Below are 13,349 nucleotides of genomic sequence, written 5' to 3' on the forward strand. Positions count from 1 at the left end.
ATAAGGAGTGTGCTGCGATGATGTGGTTATTTGGGTGGGTTCCCTTGGCCTTCTTACAATGTTAATATAAAGACGTGGGTGGCACTTCAAGGGGGGGGGGGGTGTCTTGGAAATCTTTGATGGGCACCACCTAAGTTCCTGGAAATGCAGCCAGTGCGTTTCCTATAGACGGTATGAAATGTGGTTGTCATTGGTGGGACAAGAACATTTCACATTCTTTTCTTCCATATTTTACATTTTCAGGCTACAATTGAGGAAACAAGTTATGCTTTTAGAGAGCTAATTAACCAATATCACAAAAACACTTTCGTATGTACTAAAGGCGAAAAAAGAAATTACACGTCAGGATTGAAGTATACATAAAAAAGAAACAACTCCCCAAAAAAGTGTGACATCGTATAACAAGGCACCAATCATCGAAAGGTGAACTATTGCCACTACCCTACATCCCATGAACCAATTTGCAAGGCAGCTGCTTGATATTACCACCCAGGAGACAAGTGGCACAAGTTAACATGACTTCCTAGCTAGGTCTCCATCACCAATATCACAAGCGTGATCCAATAATGGTTGCACATTGTGCTCTTTTGAAAGAAGTATAAGTCCACTTGAAGTTTTGTCCAGGTCTTTTGCAAATTCAGCTCTTTCCCGACACTTTTTAGTCCTTATCATCATTTTCAGCTCATCTAAACTTGATCCTCCGTTTGAAAGTTCCTTCTGCTCCTTATAGGGAACATACACATCCAACCTCACAGGCAAAAGGCATGTGCAGGGAGAGAACCTTGTGCTAAACCTACCCTCCATTCCACACTTTCTTAAAAAAACTTTCTTTAAAAAGAGACACGTTTATCCCAGCTGCATGCTCACAATATTCTCACCAGTGTTAAGCCAAAAGTGGATACACCTTTTCTGTGATGGAGAGTCAGGAAAATCCCAGAATGCTCATCGTGCCAAGAAACGGGTTGGAAAACCTGCGTGGACTTGGATAGCCAGATGTTAATGCTCATCGTGCCAAGAAACGGGTTGGCAAACCTGCGTGGACTTGGATAGCCAGATGTTAATGTTCATCCTCCGTTGAATTACAGAGGTCAGACGTTCAGTTACTGAAGGTCTGTCTTCTGTACCATATAGTTCTGGTCTTCTGTACCATACGATTTTTAAACATCAGGTCCACTTGACCTAACTTCAAGTCTTACTTTGTGTCAGCGAGAAGTATATTGTAATGCTGTAAATTTAAAAAGTCTGGTGTGTTCCTTGTAAAATGTGAACATTAGCTGCACAGTTGTGAGGAGCTCTTTTGCTGAGGGGATCTGGGATTGGCGCCCAGGAGACGAGGAAGGGTGTAAGTTGGTTATTCTGTTGTAGCCATTTCTGAATGCTAAAAGCCTGCTTCTGCTCCAAAAGGCCTAGTACAGTACTGCTGAGAAAGAATCCTGTCCCACTTGGAGGACTAGTGAGTGTGGGTCTACCATACCCTATATGGAGGGGCGGGGCGGTGGTCTGGCGGGAGGAGGAGCCCTACTGGGTGGTGGGGCCAAAGGAGGAGGAGGCAGTGTTGGTGGTGGAGAGGGAGTAGGTGGTGGCGGTGGGCTGGGCGGTGGCGGCGGACTGGGTGGGGGAGGGGAGCTGAACATGGGATTTTGGGGCGGTGTGTAGATCGGCCTTGGAGGTAGGGAGGAGCGAGAGTAGCCGTTGTTCAGCGGATACCTGGGCGGAGCCTCGTTACTCACTCTTGTAAAATTAATGCAGCGGCCCTGAAAGAAAAAAACAGGTATACATTTAGTGATGCATCAGATTAAAATGGTGCATATCTCTTCTCTTTTTTGTCTCATTTTTGCCACTCATGAGTATGTAAAGTATTACTTTAACTGCCCTAAAATTATGAGCACAATCCCAATGACAATATGCATTAGACCTTTTTCTTAGAAAGTTAGAATGTTTTATCAAATGAGTTACAGATTGGGGCATAAGTGGAACACCTGGATAATGTTAACAATAATGTCGTGTGTGGGATGTGTTTCTGCATTATTTAAAGCCACGTTGCAGTTTTATTACCTTCTCAACTTCAACGTGATTGATCCTTGGCTTCTCGCTGACATAACCCATTCCCATAACTAGTTTTAGGATGCCTCTTCTCAAATCTGAATTTGGTCATTGTATTCTGTCCTTAGCTGGCTTATAGGAAATGGAGACTAGTTCACCCGGCCAGCATTTCACTCAGGAATGCTGGTAGGGCTAGAACAGACTCCATTGCATGTCATGCAATGTCTGGCATGTGCACAACTGTCAATTATACCCAGCCTTTGAGGGGTATATGTCAGGGGTCTAGCTACTGTTGGTGTGGCAGGTGCAGTGGCACCAGGGCCCAGAGCCTTGATGGTCCTATTGAGCCCTGATAATTGCTGTAATTTACTACCTCACCTGCAATCAAAGAGGGCATTTTACTTGCTTGCACCAGGGCCCACAGAATCCTTGCTGCAGTATCTGTCTGTGTGCCACAAAGCTCATCATTTCCCATTGAACCAACCCACTTCAATCAATTACCAATAGAAAGTATTGCAAGGCATGCATCCTCGAGGTCAGCCGGTGCTGCCAGCACTCCTGCTGCTCCGAAAATACACAGTTATTTTCTATCCCATATTGCAGAATGTCGACACCAGCTTTTTCTGATCTATCCTTCATCCAGTGCCATGGAATATGTTTTTAACTTTTAAAAGAAAGAAGGCTGGGTCATTCCAGGACTTCACACGCCCACTGTGCTCTTGTAAACGCCATTTGGGAAGTTTCACATTCAACTGTGCATGCCTTTAAAATGAAACAGACCCAACCACAAGCCAGGTAGAGCCTGCAAAAGCTCACAGAGAAGCTGCCATTTGCATGTACCCTGCATCCAAGAATGCTTGCAAAGAAACATCTGTAACTTATTAAGTCTCGCAATGCACAGATGTAAACATGAGCTTTACCTGATTTGGTCCTTTTGTGAGATATACTGAGTGCCAATTCTTTAGTGGGCATATGTTATATTAACCCATGTGACCCAAAGACCATATAGTGCACTCATATGCCACTGCCATACCCCAACTGACCATTAGGTGGCACTGTTGAACTCGCCCCAGTTCTGTTCCTTAAATCCACAGGCCAAGTAATCATTTACTGACAAAGTAAAGCGTATTGGCAATGCCAGTAGGTCTAGTTTTAGTGTGCTGGACCCTGTAATGTCATAGGCACTAAGGCACACCACTGCCCCTGCACTCACATTGTCTGAGTTTTTTACTTCTGGTGCATTGGACATACGAGCAAGTGAAAAGCAAGAGCATCTGTTTGGTTTTTTGCAATGAGGAATGAAATATACGAGAGGGCACTTACATAGCTACTAAGGTTTCAGATTGCTATGTGTGACATTTTCATAAATTCAGTGTGATTATGAGTGACATTCAACGACTATGACTTTCTCACGAGCAAAAATCAAGCAATGAAGATGAGGGAAACATATAAATATCAGAAATTACACCTATTTGAGCAACCAGAAACTCTAAGATCTTAAACCGCTGCACCAGTGCTGCTGCGAAATTCCATCTGCAACTGGCTCTTCGTGATACTGTGATTGCACAGAAGCAGCACACCTACCCGCCCCCACCCACTCCTCTAGTGTTCTCAGAAGGATAGAATAAAACTAAATTGTGAGTGGTCAGAAAATACAGACAATTACAGCTTGTATGATAGCAGCTATAGTTAGTGAAGCTCTGTAATGCTCTGCAGACCAATGGTTTGTCCAATTTCCAGAATTTCCTAAATGGACTAAAAAGGGACCCGATACATTTTAGCTTGCAGCACAGCTATATAAAATGTCTGCAAATACAATAAACATAGTCTACAAAAGTGAATCATAATCATTTTGGGAATTATTCATTCCAAATAAAACATTAATGTGAGTCAGGGCAATACAAGAGGTGCAAAGTTCAGCAACTGGGCACTGTGGTTTGTGTTTTCGCAGCTTACGCCCACATCCCTTTCCAAGTGACAGCTCCTTAGAAAGAACAGAATAGGCCCACAGCAACTTGAAAAAGTGAAGGGTTTAAAACTAACAATAATAGCATAGAAGCAGATAGACAATGAGTAAAACATACAAACATGCTATCAGGAAACTGCAGGGAATATACATGCCTTGCATGGGCACCCGCAGAGCGCTTCAGCTTCAGTGCTCCCAGGCCCCACGCAGCTCTAGCGTGCTCATCAGGCGGATATGCCTATTTCCACACAGCACTTCACAATACACCCTACGCCCTACATGTCTGTATGCTCCCCCATTGCGTCTCTGTGGTTGCAGGTCAGGGGGCATTGCAAGCAGGTAGGGGCAACCAGGCTCTGGTAGTGTTTGGGGTACGCACCCCGGGAGAGCAGGCATTACCCTGCCCCAGAAAGAGTTTCAGGCCATTGTGATCCCCGGGCAAAACCCACTTGCAGCTTTAGTTAGTGTGGGGCCTAACATGGGCGTCCGCAGAAATTTTTCCAGGTGGGGGGGCTAACCTGGCAAATGAAGGGGCGTGGCTACTGTTAATCATTAGGGGCGGGGGTAAAATGGCAGACAATCAGGTTCGGGTAATGCTCAGCCCAAGCTGAGAAAAAAAATGTGTTAATTCTGCATTTGAAACTGGACAACAATTAGAGCACACATGAACCCTAAAGTTTCTTTGATTCCTCTCTGCCTCCCTCTGTGACCAGAAGACTCCCTCAGGAGAGTCCACAAGTAACCTGCTACAACAACACACCCTCGCACATGAGTACTAAGACAGATGTTCTATGTACATGTGTGTTACAGCATCTTTTTATCTTAGGGCCACTCTCTTCAATCCATATAAATACTAATGTTGTTTTAGTAATAACTCCCACTCATTGGCACACGTAATCCTGGGGGTTCCTAGCATTTATTGTGCAAGCTGATCCTGGAGGGGCACCTTTATGGAGAGTTCAAGATTTGACTTCTCCATTTTTGTTCCTGAAGGGAGCAGCTAGCCTGTTTAGGGAAAACAAGTGAGCATTGGCAAACCAAATAGTTTGTTTGAAAATGCTCCTTCAATAAATGTGACATATGTGTGTGTGCTTGTTTGTGCGTGTGTGCTTATGTGTTTGTGAGAGTGTGTGTGTGTACAAGTGTGTGAATGTGTGCATGTGTGTTTGAACTGTGCATGTGAGCACATGTGTGCATGTGTCTGAGTGTATGCACATGTGCGTGGGTGTGTCCGATTGCATGTGTGGGTGCGCATGTGTGAATGCATGAATTTGTGCCTGTGTGTGCATGTGAGTGGGTGTGTGCATGAGCCTGAGTTATTTGCTGTGTACTGGCAGGAAACGGTGATGTTAGCAGGCCTTTCATAAAGTGAATTACGACAAAATGCAACATGCCGAAGCTATTTGGGAAATAAATCACCTGCCTGGATCCCGGCTGTGTCCCTCTGATTCTTCTTTCGGTTTGAATCTTTTGTGGCATGCGTCTGAGTATATGCACCTGTGCGTGTCTGTTTGCATGTGTGTATGCATGTGTGTGAATGTGTGCATGCATGCCTGTGTGTGCATGTGAGCGCGTGTGTGCATGCATCTGAGTTAATGCATCAGACAGAATGACAATGGGTGGGAGGGGCTGCGAGGAGGAGTGCAAGGCGACCCCCATCAGGGAGTTGAGGCCTCTTAAAGGGAACAGCTCTGCTACTTGCGGGACCCAGAATTACGGACAAAAGGCGTCCATAAAAGCTTGGGCGTCCGCAGGGGGGGCAAGGAGGGGCGCTCCAGGGGGGGGGCAAGCGCCCCTCCTTGCCCCCCCTGCTGACGCCCATGGGGCCTAAGGCAGTGAGGGAATAGTGAGACCGCTGGCCGCCTCAGGTCGCGTCCTCTGGTTGTTGTCACAATGCAGTGTGGCTGTGCCAGATGTTGTCTCTTTTGTGCGCATGCGCCTTCCTCACCTTTAATTTAATATTGACGCAGGTACTGACACCGCTGATGCTGGTGGAGTATTGACTATTCATAGTGGTTTCTGACTCTGAGTAGGTCTTGTCTCAACCTCAGCTGAGACTGCATTCTGATCCTATTTGACTGCGTCCAATAAGCAACTCTTATGACTCTGACACATCACCTTTACCACTCGACAGAGTTAATACCAGCTCTTTGTTTCTGATTCAGACAATAAAGATAACTATAATGAAGGTGAATTAGTCCCATAGTATAATGAGGACAATTGGTATGAGAACTGTAGGATGCCAGTAGCTCAGACACCTCCCCAGACACAGAATTTGTCTCTCTCTGTGGTCCTGCCACAAAGGAAAGTGCTTCTTTTTCTGTTGTTAAGCAAAGGTGGGCTACCTGCAGCTTCCGACCATGAAAGTAAAGACCAATGTCTTCCCGAAGGGTCTCCGGCCTGGTCAGGCATCTACCGAAGCCCTTACAGAAATCCTCTTGGGCAGTTGGGAAAAACCATGTTCTGGGCCCCCAGTCAATAGGCAGGTAGCTTATCACCATTTTCAAAGTCAATATATTTGGCCCATTGGGCAACGTTTGTGGTCTGGTGTGAGGACTTTTGCTTTGATATACTTCAGGCTAAGTTTTCTGATGTACTTCTATTAGTTCTTTTTTTGGCCCAGCAGCATTTTGATGTGGGCATTGTCAAAATGTACTTGTTGTCCCTCCCGGCCGTCCCTCATTTGCCCGATCAGAGCTCTTTGTTCAATAGCTTCTATGCTGATCGGACTAGCACTGGGTTGATGCCCAACTCTTCATTAGATTTGCTGGTGAAAAGAAGGGAAGGGCAGTTAAACATGGACCCTTTCAAGGTGGATCGTTCTCTGAGTTAAAATGTGCTATGCCTAGGCCAAAAAGGAGGCTCCTGATGGCCTTGATGCTCTTACCACCAGAGCCAAAGCTACCACTACAGCCCTCAACAGAGGTGTTCTGAGCTGGCGGTCTGCCAGGCTGCTACATGGGCGTCTGTTCACACCTTCACCCAGCACTACTATAACTTATGTCTCTGTAGGGTGGGCCCTCTAGGTCGTGCATGATTTGCTGGTGAAAAACCCCTCTCCTCAGACCTACCACCTTTGAGAATTTACTGCTTTGGTAAACATTCAAAATTTGAGGAATCTGCAGCTAGAAGTATCTATCAGAAGAACAAGTTAATTACTTTTGGTAATGCTCCTCCTGGCAGACATGCAATCTAATCACAGATTCCTTACCAACTTCCCATTCTGTAGAGTAGATTTCTGATAGGTCACAAGGTCCCAATTTAGATTAAGCACACTGTCTAACTATCAAATTGTCGGTCACTCTGCTTCATAGGTCATGAATGGTGCCTATATGAGGGCCCGCCAGTGGCGGTTAGTAGGGAATGTGTGGTGAGTGGGCGGTGGGGAAGCGACGACGACATGGGGGTTGGGGCTTGAAAATATTTACCAAAAAACACACTTACCTTTTCTCCACCGGTCGTATTGCACCTCCGCTTCTCTGTTCTTCCTGACTCCAGTCTGGAAGAAGCTGCAGAAGCTCTGGGCACACATGCTCCCCTGAGCCAATCAAAACTCTGAAATGCAGAGTTGTGATTGGTCGGAGTGCCGTGGATCAGCGCTCAGATCAGGACAGGGAGCCTGTGCATATTCCCTACCAGACTGTAGATTACAGCCTGGTAGGGAATATCCAAAGTGGGCATGACTGCTGTGCCGGTCAAAACGGCCGGCCACACAGTCATGCGCACTTAGGCCCCCATTAGGATTGCAGGCGGATCGCCCCCGCCAGGCCGGTGGTAGCCACCGCTGGCCTGGCGGGGCGATCCGCCCGCCATCCGTGCCGGAATGACCCCCGCCATATTATTATGGCTGTGTGGTCCGCAGCGGACGGAAAGACCCTCTGCCGCTTTTCTGCCCCAGTCGCCTTGCGACAGGCGGAAAAGGATTCTCTATGGTGGCGGTGTCTATCTGACACCGACAGCCATATTAGTATGGGCATTTTCCAATGCCTTTCCGTGGCGGCATTGCCGCCACAGAAAGGCATGTAGAGTCTGCTTTGGGGGCCCGTTGCGGGCCCCCAGGGACTCCGGGGGGTAGGGGGTGCACATTGGGGGTACCTATGGTACCCCACAGCATTTCAAAGAACAACCTGGCAGGCACCGCGCGGTGCCTGTCACGTTGTGCTTTGAAATGCACTACATGTATTTTTAACATGTTTATACTGAACACATCTCACCAGGTGCGAACTATGTATGTAATACGTCATCACAAGCGAAAACAGACGGAGGTCTGTAATGGTAATTCTGGAGCCTAATGAAAAGCTCCTAGAATGCCAAAAATGCTGAGACCAATTTGCACAAGACTAAAGCCCATAACATAATATATATAACATAAGGACGCGTTGGAATATACATTGAATGCTGCAGACTCATGCAAACTTCTGGTAGAGGAATGCATCAGTTTCCTGGACATTATGCATCTAAGTTGAGACAAAACGTACAGGAAATGCTTTATTAACAGCAACACAACACAAATATGCAAATATATATTTCTCTTCACCTTCTTGCCAGAATAAAGTGAGTCCTATTTTTGGTGTCATCTCTGGAATTGTACTGGACTGTCCATTCATGATGCTGTTCTGAAGCCCAGGAATTTAATCCTATTGATTCTCGATCTGTTTTCTTACAGAGTTTTAGATAGCACAAACTTGACCCAGTATCGGAGCACTTTACATAGCACCAGTTGCGTTACATGAGGACACATTCATTTTTGATAGGCACTGGGAGATTAAGTGATTTGCCCAGAATCACAGGATGTTCAGCGTCATTGCCAAGACTCGAACCCGTTCCTCAGATTTGAGGTCGACCGACCTAGCCCTTAGGCCAACTGACTCCTCTCCTCAGCTTGTTTATCTGGGAAGTGTCTGGCAGTGGAAGGACAGTTCAGATCTAGCAGCCTTTTTATCTGCTGGACCAGTCCTGAGTGTGGCCAGCATACCGATCCTTGACCCACAGGGAATGAGCATTAAGCACCGAGGCTCCCCATGCCTCACTTTTGTAATGCCGAAAGCAATTGTTTCCCACTGAGCAGGCAATGTTTTTTACATTTATGTTTTTCAAACATATGCAATGGACATTACAAGTGTAAGAATAATACAAAGTACACATGTGGTGCACATATGTTTGCAAAAAAAAGTAAGTAAAATTGTCCCTTCACAAAAATGAATGCAAAGAAAACATAACATGAAAGCAGAGATTGAGCAACCCGCCCTGGCACTGAAGTGGACCACTTTCTTCTCAGATGTGCACATATGCCAGCACAAAATGCTGTCCCTCACTACTGGAGAGAGGCAATGGCTGAAGTAGGCTGAACCGTTACCCCCTGCTGTGGGGATCGGAAGCAAACATTGAATCCACTTAAACAAGCCAATAGATGAAGATAGCAGACCAAAATCCTTTCTAGCTGGGTACCTATCTATGTGTGTGTGTGTGTGTGTTTTATTATGATTTTATTTTTAGAAACCATGAGGCTGGCAAACCGCTAAAGCTATCTCTAGGCCAGACATAAAAATTCATTTTGAAAAAGCATCTAGCAATTTCTCTTTCAGTGTATCCTTAAAAGGGAGGAGGCGCTAACTTTGCTTTTGAAAAAGTATAACAGCTAAAAAGTGTGCGCTCCTACATAAGAAGTTTAGAAAAATCAATATGGAAGTTAATAGGTCAGAGGGCTGCGCAGGAAGGTGAAAAGCGCGCCCCCTCCTACCCCAAACGCTCACCGGGTGCATGGGGATCAGCGGATGCCTCAGGTCCTTTATGCGGGGCCCCTCGTAATTACAGCCAGCTAGTCCGGTGTCCGTGGGCCAATCCCAGCATCGGGATCAGCGCGTTAAGCACAGAGAGACTCACTCCTACCCCCCCTCCCCCGCAGGTCGCCATCTTTTACGGCCTTCAAAGCGCGGTGCACTGTGTGCCATCCCAGCACCGGGATCAGCGCGGGTGCGGCGCAGCGCGCCCCCTCCTACCCCAAACGCTCACCGGGTGCATGGGGATCAGCGGATGCCTCAGGTCCTTTATGCGGGGCCCCTCTTATTACAGCCAGCTACTCCGGTGTCCGTGGGCCAATCCCAGCATCGGGATCAGCGCGGCTGCGGCACGGAGCACCCCCCCTCCTTCCCCAAACACTCACCGGCTTCAGGGTGATCGGCGTATGCCTCAGCCCCTTTCTGCGGGGCCCCTCAACGTGGCGGATCCCTCACTTCGGGGGGGGATCCTCGTGGAGGCCAGCTCTCCTCCTCGGCGCGTGGGGAAGCCCTCAATGTCGGGCCAATCCCTGCGCGGTGCAGGAATGACGAAATGGAGTTTCGTCGGTCAGAAGGCCAATGAGCTGCCGCGATGCTTGCTTCGGGGACGCCATTGGCGGCGCGGCCCTGGGTAAAGAGGCGGGTGCAGCGCCTCACAGTCTGTTAGTTAAGGTAGATGCGAGGTGGGCACTCGCTAGGGCTGCCATAAATAGAGTGGCATCTGCAAGCGAGTTTAACATTTTGTACATTAAGGCAAACAAAAAGTGAAGCGCCCCCTTGTATGTCACAGGCAGTGATGACAGCTGCTGAGGTTGCATATTGCGTTGTGTAACATTGTCATAGTTTCAGTGTATTTATGAGTGACAATCAAGCGTTTAGGAGTAACACATTCCCGCGAGCAAATTAACGAATTTAGACAAGAGAAACATATTAATAGCAGTAGTACACACACTGCGGCGCCGTCCAGCCCGAAGGCCGCTTTAAACCGAGGCAAAACAATAGAAAGGGACGGGCTTAACTTAGCAGGAGGGCCTGGCAGTGATAAATAAATGCCGAATTACCGAGTTATTGAAGTAAAAGAGCTTGTTTAGGCGGGTCGGTACGAGATGAATTATGGGGAGCACGCGCAATTATGAGCCAGATTGGGACCAGCCCACCGCTGAATTTTTATATTTCGTATTCCTATTTAGGCATTGAAGGATTGATGCATAACGTGACGACAAAAATTTATCTGTTATGAAGAACTAAGTTATTGGTTTATATTTAGGGAGCATGTGTATGTTAAGGTTCTTCCCCCGCTGATTATATAATTTCGTATTACTAATTTTAGGAATTTAAGGATTACTTCATAAACGTGACGATTGCACAGCACCACCCCTGCACGAGGAAGGCAAGATCCCAAGAAGGGGGGTTGGCCATTCTAAGGGGACATGGTCTACGCAGCCTAGGGGGGCCAGTGTTCATGGTCTGGTCCCCCTAGGGGGAGGTTAGAAACAGTGGGCGGGGCTGGGGACCCAGGGGGGGCAGGGCCCTGCAAGGTCCCCCCACCCCGCGGGTTGGCTAATAAGGGGTTGGGAATAACCCCAAAATTTGTTATATGAATCCATACAGGAGCGCAACTCGACGGGCGTCGCCACGACAAACCCCCACGGGAAGGGTGGTCTTGGAGTACTAAGGACACTCAGTGCCCTCTACCCCCCCACCCCCCCCCCCCAAACCACGCGGCTGACAGTCCTGTGGAAAGTAAGTAAAGATAGGAAAAGGATGCAATGAAGGATTATGGAGAAGGATGCATAAAGTGTAAGATCAGTAGTCACGACGTTTTTCCTTTCAGGAGGTGAGACCGAACAGGATAAGATGTCAGGAACGGGACAAGGTTGTGCAGGAACAGGTTTCGCAGTCACGGAGGCGCAAGCGGCGCATGCGGCGCTCTTCCTGCAGCTAGTCGAGACGAATGGAGTTGCTTGGGCCACTAACTTGCTTAAGGCCAACCCGGCGAACCCTTGTGTGAATAATGACATTTTAACAGTCAATGAAGAGGATACAACTAGTGTGGGCAATGTGAGAGCGTCAAAAAGGGTTAAGGTACCCACGAACAAAGACTTTCCGCCTCCCGCTAAAAAGAAGGGGAGTGTTGCTCCCACAGGAAGGGTCGCTCAGGAGGAGTTGAACGCGCCAAGCTTGCCGCCTAGGGGCCAGGAATTGCCTGGTACATCTAACTGGCCTGCTAACGCCCAGCCAGCAATGGAGTACGCTACCAGAAGCGAGCTGGGTAAGATGATGTCCACATTAGAGATATTCATGAAAGAAATGAGGGAAAGTGTGAGGTCGGGAAGTAATGTAGAGGTCAGACCTTCCAATGTTTGGGCAAACGGAACTCCTGCTCCTGGCACACCGGGAGTGACAGGGGGAAGGCAGGAGGGGACTGATTTATCCATCATGGCAGATGTGCTTCCGGCGTCAGGGACAACACCATCAGCACCCCCCCCGCTCCGCTCCCTGTACCTTTAGCTTCGCCGGCAACGCCCAGCCCCCCTGCACCGCAGCCTATGCCCTCGGTGCCCCCACCACCTGCTTTGCCAATCCTCCCCCCCCCAAACTCGACAGTGCCTACCCCAGCATTGCCTGCCCCTTCCCCATTGCTGCCTAGCGAGGAAGAGATACAATTCGACGCCCCTTTGCTATCAGGTCGATCGTGCCTATCCTGGGAGGTGCCACAAGCAGCGAAAGAATTAATTTGGAAGAGAGAGTTTATTGACATTTTCTCTCTACTCATGCTGGGTCAACAAGGGGCGGCTGTGCGCAAGGCAGGGCTCAAGGAAGAAGAGAAAAAAGTGAGGTTTCAGACATGGCCAGAGAAAAACATTGATAACTGGCTGGAAGCGTTTGCCATCCTACATTCAGTGATTGTAGAAAAGTTTAGTGACCACGGACCAGGGCTAGTACAGTACGGGAGGCTCATCCACAATGAAGCAAAGAAGTGGGGAGGAGTAGGTTGGCTCGATTACGACAGGGAATTTAGGAAGAAAATGTCCAGATGTCCCAATATGCGGTGGGATCATAAGGAGGTGCAGCTTTGGATGGACCATATGGGGTCCAGGGCACTGCAAGGGGTTGCAACAAAGGGCAAGGCGCAGGAACCACAGGCAGGGTCTTCAGACAAGAGCTCTTCTGGGGCGCATTACGAACAGAGGACGCCGCCCTTTCGTGGGGGCCAGAGAGGGAGAAGTCAGAAGAAAGGAGGCGGGAAGTCTTCGCCAGGGTCATGCAGGTTGTTCAACGGGGGCTATTGCCATTGGGGTAGCTCGTGCAAATTCACCCACACATGTAGCAATTGTGGAGGGCAACACCAAATGGGGTCTTGTAGAACAAGCAAAAGTCAAAAGCCAGGTAACTACCAGGGAGGGAGAGGGAGAGGTGGGTCCTGGCAAAACAAGTAACCCACCCACACCCCACTTAACGACGGCCCCCCCAACCCTGCTACACCCCTCTCCATCTAGTACCCAGAAAATGAACATGCCTGGCCCACTTGGTAACTCCCTGGGGTGCCTTGCAGCCCCCCC

General features: G+C 48.2%; 1 protein-coding gene across 1 annotated transcript in view; it reads right to left on the bottom strand.

Moving 5' to 3' along the window:
• Nucleotides 1–1,330: 1,330 nt before the first annotated feature.
• Nucleotides 1,331–13,349, bottom strand: part of ANTXR1 (ANTXR cell adhesion molecule 1) — a 487,726-nt gene continuing 475,707 nt past the window's right edge. Inside the window, exon 18 of the mRNA XM_086943491.1 lies at nucleotides 1,331–1,754. Coding sequence (XP_086799617.1) covers nucleotides 1,476–1,754 — 279 coding nt within the window. The 3' untranslated portion in view covers nucleotides 1,331–1,475. The remainder of the gene's footprint in view (nucleotides 1,755–13,349) is intronic.

This window comes from Lissotriton vulgaris, chromosome 11 (genome assembly GCF_964263255.1).
Source record: "Lissotriton vulgaris chromosome 11, aLisVul1.2, whole genome shotgun sequence".
Taxonomy (NCBI): domain Eukaryota; kingdom Metazoa; phylum Chordata; class Amphibia; order Caudata; family Salamandridae; genus Lissotriton; species Lissotriton vulgaris.